This window comes from Impatiens glandulifera, chromosome 1, assembly GCF_907164915.1.
Source record: "Impatiens glandulifera chromosome 1, dImpGla2.1, whole genome shotgun sequence".
NCBI classification, from domain to species: domain Eukaryota; kingdom Viridiplantae; phylum Streptophyta; class Magnoliopsida; order Ericales; family Balsaminaceae; genus Impatiens; species Impatiens glandulifera.
In genome coordinates, this window is record NC_061862.1 from 127,966,484 (window position 1) to 127,975,809 (window position 9,326).

The 9,326-nt window shown below is 33.1% G+C and overlaps 1 protein-coding gene across 1 annotated transcript; it reads right to left on the reverse strand.

Moving 5' to 3' along the window:
- Nucleotides 1-317: 317 nt before the first annotated feature.
- LOC124942897 (hyoscyamine 6-dioxygenase-like) lies at nt 318-2,163 on the reverse strand. Its single transcript, XM_047483470.1, has 4 exons — nt 1,969-2,163; nt 1,635-1,885; nt 939-1,260; nt 318-374 (listed from the first exon to the last, which is right to left on the reverse strand). The coding sequence occupies exons 1-4, from the start codon at nt 2,161-2,163 to the stop codon at nt 318-320; spliced, it is 825 nt and encodes a 274-aa protein (XP_047339426.1).
- Between the last annotated feature and the right edge of the window lie 7,163 nt (nt 2,164-9,326).

Below are 9,326 nucleotides of genomic sequence, written 5' to 3' on the forward strand. Positions count from 1 at the left end.
TAATATAATATCTATTTATATGGAATATATATAGATATATATGGAGATATATATGGAGATATATATATTTTTTTTCTTTTGTATATTTTAATAGACCATATGTCCCAAATTAAAATAAGTCAAAAGAATATACCTCATCTTCTTCATTCCGGTATTGTTGCTTACACGACAACTTTTCGTCACCTGCACCCATTGGTGCCTTCGAGAAGAACAAAAGATCATTGTTTTCTTCTCTCTTCTTCTCAAGACAACATCACCCAAAAATAAGAATTACTTTAACGACCGTTGACATCTTCTTAGCAATTGAAGATTCCGACTCAAATCTTCACAGCGGCTAATTCTTCTGCAACCAATGTCGTTTCTCCAATAGCCATCTTCAACAAAATCACAAATATCCAACAACTTCTTCAATGGTGGTTAGGGTTTCCGTAATATCTTCACAAATAGATTAGGTTAAACATTCTCAAAACATGCTCTGATACCACTTGTTGAGAAACGATCTAATCTAAACACGCAATAAAAAAATATATAAAGATAACGTGGTAAAGAATAATAAAGAACACAAGATATAACGAGGTTCGGCCAACAATGCCTACATCCTCGGGGAGTCGTCCATTCTATTGATATTCCATGGAATAATGGTCCAAGTAACCCTAGGTTACAATGTCTCTATTTATAGGAGTACATTAAAAGCCAAAAGACTAAACTACTACTCCTAAGCCCAATAAAGGCTTAAAGCCCAATTACAATATATAAACTCTAATTAAATATGAGCCCAAAACCCAACAACAAGGTTAATATTAACTTTAAAAATTTAAGATACATGAATGTTTAGTAGATAATAAATATTGTTTTTTCTGAAATGAATTTAAACTCATTAAAGCTCTTATATAAACCCATAAGAATTCTAAACAAAGACAAATATTATCCTTACTAACCTGCATTTGACATCCAATGATGACAATAAATGAATTTGGCATAATTTCAGTTGAAATCCATTGGCCATCCCTATAGAATTGAAGACCATCCACATCTCCTTGGTTTAGAATGGTAATGAGATTAGGATCAAAGTGTTTATGCATTCCAAGAGTCAAACTCGGTTGTGGACAAAGTGGGTAATGATTAACCGAGAATAAATGAACATCACTCCTCCTTTCCTTCTCAAAATATCCTTCTTCTAGACCCAGCCCTAATCCGATCAGCTCAAGAATTCTTGTGGTAAGCTTCTTTACCTGACCACAATAGTTTCTAACAACCTCCCTGCCCAATCAATCAACCATAAGGAATGTAATATGTACGAGTGAACATTTCAATGTTCGAATAGTTTTTGGATTATATTCTATTCTTTTATAGTGGATAAATTGGAAGAAAAAGAATGGTAAAAATTTCAACAATCTCAATCGTCCCTTACAAATCCTTTGTAATACTATCATCTCGACAATATAAGAGGTTAGATATGAGAAAAATGATAGATTCGGTCGGGACAGGATCTCATTACCCTTTTGAAAGATCTTCACGCACATTATTTTTATTTATTTGTTTGATTTATCTTCACCATTGTTATATGTTTCTCGTGTTGTTGTGTACTTAAAAAACTATTTATCTCTAAAAAATTCGAAGAAGATTAAACTTACCGATATCTTATAGGGAGTTGGGGGTAAAGGTGTAGAGAATCATGAAAAGGATGGTAAGGATGAGTTAAGTTATCTCTCCATAAATGGATCTCTTCCTTATCATAATTGAAAGTGCTAGTGTAAAGTCTACATCTTTTTGTTGCATCCACTTTAAATGATCTTCTTTGGACTTCACATGGCATGGCAAAGAATTCTTTAACCACTTCCCTTGTCTCATGAACTACATTCTCAGAAACCCCATGATTAATCACCTGAAATTCATCAATAATAGTATTATTAAAAGTTAATTAATCAATTGAAGCAAACTCAATTAGTAAATTACAAGAAAGTAAACCTGAAAGAAGCCCAAGTCTTTGCCTGCTTCAAGAATCTTGTGTATGGTTTCAAATTGATCACAATTGTTGAGATCCACAAAAGGGTTGTTGAATTCAGATACTAGATCTGAACTAGGTCTTTGATCTGGTGGGAATATGAAGCTCTCAGGCACGGATTGAAGATCCTTAGACCAGCTTGAAAGTAGACCAGTCATTCTTGTTTTCTTTACTATCTCAATTCTTAGCTACTATAGTATTTATTAAGCTCTCAAGTCTCAATGGCTCATCACTGCTCAAGTTGATGCAATTATGCTAATATTGGATTCCTTTCACCTGGGGTCCCGTACTACTAACTAAATATATGTTTTTCTATGTTGCAATTCAGCACGTTAGTTATTTAATTAATTATCCATTATTTTAGTATTTATTTAACCCATTATTTAACTATGGGAATCATTTTTGTTATGTATATAATACTAAATTGATGAATGACTTTGAGTCATAGTTTCAAATTTATCCACAAATATTTAAGTATTAATGAACTTGTATATTTGTGTTTTATTATATCTAAATTGAAAAAAATAATGGGGTTATAATTTTTTGACACATGAAATAACTTCCTGAATAAATGGGCCGCAAATGAATAATACATAATTCATCATTATTGAAAATTTTGAACCTTAAAATCTGTTTTTTTTTTTATAATATAATATTTCAATATTTTTTTTAAAATAATTATTTTAAATTGATAAAATAAATAATTTAACTTAAATTTTACGTGTCGTTTTCTATTTAAAACTGTTACGTTGAAGTGGATGTAATAGTTGTGTGAGTGGTTATTTTATGATCTTTCGGTTTTGGTCACTATTCCTTAATTTCTTTCCCCTTTTTCAATTAATATTTTGGTTTCTAAGTATATGAATCTTGTTTAATTGTCCAAACATATTAATTGTGAGCCAATGTTCCAAGTATATGGATTGTGATTGAAGTTACAAGTATATGTTTGTTTTTGATTATAATATGATATATAAGGTTTGTGTTTGATTGTAATTAGAATAAGCAATTATGTTTTATATTTGTATGTGTAGGGGTTTGTGTTTAATTTCTAAGTAGGATTGTGTTTATGTTTTTAAGGATAAAATATAATCATGCTTAAATCAAGTTAAAATAATAAATTTGAAAAGGTCGATTATCGAAAGATTTGTATTAAATCTTTCGGTTTTGAAGGGTAAAACCGAAATATTTGGCTAAATCTTTTGGGTTTTCCCACTTTCCAACAATTTGATTTTTTGGTTATTGAAGGCCAAAGCTAAAAGATTTAGGTATATCTTTCAGCTTAGCTAGTAGATATCCTTATTAGAGATTTCTCTATAAAAAATACGAATCGGAGTTTGAAGAAGGAGCCCTTAACCCACAATAGATAGAGGAGGATTTATTCAATCACATAGTTTGGGCTCCTAGAAGATGGCGCCCTTGGGGCTTTCTATGGATCGAAAGGCCCAACGAATTGAGATTTCCCTGTTGGTCCAGGTCATTTCGGGGGCAAGCGGATCATTTATGATGATTCGGACCGAAAGATTTACACTAAATCTTTCAGTTTTGGTTAGTCTTCCCTAATTTCTTTCCCTTTTTTTTAATTGGTATTTTAGTTTCGAGTATATGAATCTTGTTTAATTGTCCAAACAAATCAATTGTGAGCCAATGTTCCAAGTATAGAGATTGTGATTGAAGTTACAAATATAAGTTTGTGTTTGATTATACTAGTATGTATAAGGTTTGTGTTTGATTGTACTTAGAATGAGTGATTATGTTTTATATTTATATTTGTATGTGTAGGGGTTTGTGTTTAATTTCGAAGTAAGATTGTGTTTAGGTTTTTAAGGATAAAATATAATCATGCTTAAATCAAGTTAAAATAAAAATTTGAAAAGATTGAATACTGAAAGATTTGTATTAAATCTTTCGGTTTTCAAGGGTAAAACCGAAAGAGTTGGCTAAATCTTTCGAGTTTGCCCACTTCCCAACAATTTGTTTTTTTTGGTTATTTAAGGCCAAACCGAAAGATTTAGGTATATCTTTCGGCTTAGTTAGTAGATACCCAAAGATTTACACTAAATCTTTTGGTTTTGGTCACTCTTCACTAATTTCTTTCCCCCTTTTCAATTTATGTTTTGGTTTCTAAATATATGAATCTTGTTTAATTGTCCAAACATATCAACTGTGAACCAATGTTCCAAGTATAGGGATTGTGATTGCAGTTACAAGTATATGTTTGTGTTTGATTATAATAGGATGTATAAGGTTTGTGTTTGATTATACTTAGAATGAGTGATTATGTTTTATATTTGTATGAGTAGGGGGTTTGTTTAATTACTAAGTATAGATTTGTGTTTAGGTTTAAGGATAAAATATAATCATACTTCAATCTGGTTAAAATAATAAATTTAAAAAGGTCAAATACCGAAAGATTTACCTCATATCTTTCGGTATTAAAGGGTAAAACTGAAAGATTTATATATATCATTTGGTTTGACCCACTTCCCAACAATATGGTTTTTTGGTTATTTAAGGCCAAAGGCGAAAAATTTAGGTAAAACTGTCACCCATTATTAAAGAGGCAATACCAAATGACTTACTATATCTGTCGGTATTTTCCTTTATATGGCAATTTTGGACAGAAACCCTTCCATACGCTCTCTCTTCTCTACTCTACTCCGCCGATCTCCGCTACAACTCTTCTCTGCTCCGCCGAAGCCGTTCTCAGCCTTCGATCGAAGGTAGAAGATCCGTCTCTACGTCAGAACTCCGCAGATCCGCCGTTCACCGGATCCATTTCTCCTCCGCCTCTCTTCATCTTCTCCGATCTGCAGGTAAGTACATAAATTTCTCTACTCTTTTAGATTTTCTATTGATATATTTAGGATTGATATATTTAGGTTAGCTATTTGTTCATTGTTAATTTAGGTTGAAATTTGGATGAAATTTGAGGGTTAGTTGTTTTGTTGATTTACGGTTAGTTGTTTGTTGATTTAGGGTTATTGGTTTAATTGGCTAAAAGTTTGAAATGAGGATTACTAGTTTATATATATTTAGGTCACTTTTATGAATTAATTTGAGTTTGAAATTTGTATATTTAGGTCACTTTTATGAATGAAATTTGAGTTTGAAAGTTTATGCGTTATTGTAATTAGGATTATTAGTTTAATTGGCTGAAATTTGTTGAAATTAGTATGAAGTTATTGTGAAATTAGTATGAAGTTATTGTGAAATTTGGCTAAAATCTGACTAAAATTTGGTGAAATTAGTTTAAAATCCTTGTGGACCGGTTTTCATTGTGATATTGAACTTGAAATTAGTATGTATTTTTATATTGTAATTATGATTATTAGTTCAATTAGTATGAAATTTGGTGAATTAAAGATATATGGATTAATATTGAATTTATTGTAGATACTTGTGATTGATATATATATAGTTATAAGTATATAATTATCTAAATTACAACTTTAGGCCTGATACACAGAAAATCTAATCTTCAATTGATACATAATAATTTAAGTTAAAGAAAATTCATCAAATGGAAGTACCCGACAAAACTTGGATGAACTTACGTCGAGATCATCCAAAATATGAGGAAGGAGTTGACCACTTCCTAGATTTTGCAGTAAGTAGTACAGGACGAAAAAATGTGAAATGTCCTTGCGTGAAATGTTTGAACACGACTTTTATGATTACAGTCGATGTGAAGACTCACCTCATTGTTTATGGAATAAATTTGAATTATGAATTTTCGTATTGTCATGGAGAAAAGATGAGTACTACTAACATGGTTTATGATCATGACGATGATGATGACAATGGTAATCATGACGATGACTCGGACGATGACTCGGATGGTAATCAAAAGTACTCCTCTGGACTTGAATAATACGGTCAATGAAGAACAATATATGCAAGATTTGATACATGATATGTTCTTCAAAGTTAATGATGGCCCAATCAACGATGAATCAGTCGAGGATGCGCATAGATTCTATAAATTGCTTGATGATTCTAAACGACCTTTATATAAAGGTGCACGAATAACAAATTCATCAACCCTATTGAAACACCTTCACATAAAGAATGTCGGTCAATGGATAAACGCTTCGTTCAATATGTTGTTACGTCTACTTAAAGAGGAGATATTACTGGTGGACGCTGAATTGCCAAACTTATACTACAAATGTAAGAAGTTCATTACAGATATCGGGCTTAAGTATGAGAATATAGATGCATGTAAGAGCAATTGTATATTATTTTGGAAGAACGAAAAAAATTTGGAGTCTTGTAGAGTTTGTGTCCTTTCTAGATGGAAAGTCGACAAAACTAGTGGGGTAGTTCGGAAGAAGCAAAATGAAAAATTTATGCCAACTAAGGTGTTAAGATATTTTCCTCTAATACCAATATTGCAGAGGCTCTAAGACCGCTCCAATGATGAGATGCACAAGGAAGTAAGAGTTCAAGGTGATATGATGAGACATCCGATTGATTCATACACTTGGAAAACGTTTGATGAGAGGTATAAGGATTTCGCGTCGGACCCCCGTAGCGTAAGACTTAGTTTATCAAGCGATGGATTCCAACCTTTTGAAAATGGGAAAAAATGATACAGTATTTGACCGATTATTCTTATAACGTGTCACCCTCTATGTGCATGGATTCTAGCAATTTCATTCTATCTATGTTAATTCCAGTCCCAAAGAGTCCGGGAGATGCAATTGACATATTTCTCCAGGCATTGATCGAAGAGTTGTAGGAACTTTGAAATATTGGTGTGAGAATATTTGATGCACACACCTCGCAATCCTTTAACATGCGAGCATTGTTATGGACCATTAACGATTCCCCATTGTATACAAACTTGTCCGGGTGGAGTACAAAAGAAAAACTCGCCTGTCCTTGTTGTAATTGTGACACTATATATTTTCTATTGGTTAATGGGCAGAAATAATGTTACATGGGTTACAGACGCTTCCTTCCACCAAACCAAAAATACATGAGGAATAAATAGTCGTTTGATGGTCGAACCGATTATAGAGAGGCCTCGAAAATGTTAATGGGGCAATAAATTTACGAGTAGGCACGAGACCTAGAAGACATAGTTCTTACTACATATCAGACTAAGAAAACCAAGATATATCATGAAACACGGGAAGACAATTGGAACAAACATAGTATTTTCTTCCGTTTTCCTTATTGAAGATCATTATTATTGAGACATAATTTGGATGTGATGCATATTGAGAAAAATATTTATGATAGCGTGTTGGGAACAATGATGTATGTGAAAGAGAAGACTAAGGATGGTCCTAAAGTACGTAAAGATTTACAACGCTTAGGCATAAAACACTAGTTACATCCTATAAATGATGGAGGAGTGGTTCATTATCTAGAAGCGCATTTTACTTTGTCCTCTGATCATAAAAAACGTATTTGTAATTTCTTGAAGGATCTAAAGTTGCCTGATGATTTTTTCTTAAATATTGGAGGTTGTGTGAATTTGGAAAAGAAGAAGATTATGGGATTAAAGAGTCATGATTGTCACATTTTATTGGAATATCTTATTTCTTTAACAACTCGTGGATTACTTCCAGATAATGTGTATGATGCTATAGTAAAATTGTTCTGGTTTTTTAGTTTGTTGTGCTCCAAAGAGTTGATTGCACTGGACCTCGAACAATTGTACTTGGATATTATAACGACACTTTGCAAGTTTGAAATGATTTTATCACCATCAATCTTCGACATCATGATGCATCTCCCGGTACACTTGTCACTTGAGACTATACCTGGGGTCCTGTCTAGTTTCGATGGATGTATCCGATAGAACAATACATGAATACAATGAAAAGATATTTGCGGCATAAAAATCACCCGGAAGGCTCAATAAGCGAGACCTATCTTATGAATGAAAGTATTAGTTTATGTGCCAAGTACTTGGAGGAAACTCTTACTCCTGAACGCACACAAAGTTCAATCCCGGGCCTCTCAATATTTTTATCGTTGGAAGTAGAACCATTTTACATGTATGATTTCGTATTGCGATGTTAGTACGAATTATTAACATTAAAGATATGATTTTATATTAAACACATGTGCAACGAGTATGTGTAGGAATGCAATAACATGGATTTCCGTGGAGAATTTCCTCTAACATATGTTACATATTTTAAGAATAGAGTGAGTAAACACCAAAATCATGCATATCTGATAACTTTTATAACTAGATTCTACAATTTACGAATTTTTTTTGAAATGTATATAAGTCGCCCAATTAACAGACGATAAAAATTTATCAAGAGACCTTAAGATCTTAGGCTTCGGTCCAACTATGTACTCATGTAGTTTTATTTGTTGTAAAATAAACGGATACAAATTATGTACAGAAAAATACGACGAAGGTCTGACTACTCAAAACAATGAAGTTGCTGTTGTAGGCATCAACGGATCAGATACTTTGTCATACTACGGAGTTTTAACGGACATAATCTAAGTACAATACTTTTTTCACAGATGAGTTTTCTCTTCAAGTGTAAGTGGTTTGATGCATATTCTGGGGAACATGGAGTGAAAGTGGATAAATGAGTTCGAAAGTATAAATGTCAACCAGATTTTAAAAACTCAAAGTCAGGAACCTTATATTTTGACGAGTCAAGCAAAACAAGTATTCTAAGTACCTGATATGGCATCACGACCGGGTTGGAAGATTGTGACAAAAATAAATCCACATTTTACAAATATATAGTTAAGATTATATTCATGTTTACCTTAAACTTCAATAATATGCTCGTACTAATATATTTGTGAACATGTACCATGCCACCAAGAAAACTCATTAAGACATTCAGGGGGCTCATTTCACATGTTGGCAACCTTACCACCCGATCTTCAGGGAGTTAGGGGGAGCATTCAAGGGAGCCGACAGGGGACCTAATGTTGCCTTCATGGGAAAGGATGTTCAATCTGGTCCTAATAACTTATACTCCACCAAGACACCAAACACGTGATGATGATCTTGAGGAATTCATCGAGAGTACATATGCGGAGCCTGAGTAGCAACAAGAGGATTCGTAGACTGAACAGGAGCAACATGAGGATGAGCATGACCATATAATATTAATTTTCTACAACAGGTTCTTTCTCCACGCGGAGATGAGGTCGTAACAAAAATATCCAGTTTTCGAGAAGGCCCTAGGATTGAGGATTCTACTTAGATTCAGAGATATAGATGGGACTGCTGGTGATGTTAGGCGTATGTGGTTTAAACATGTGGGGTCGATGGTGCGGGATCCCGCACTCATCTCGCATCGCAAGCTAAAGTGGAAGGCCTTGAGTA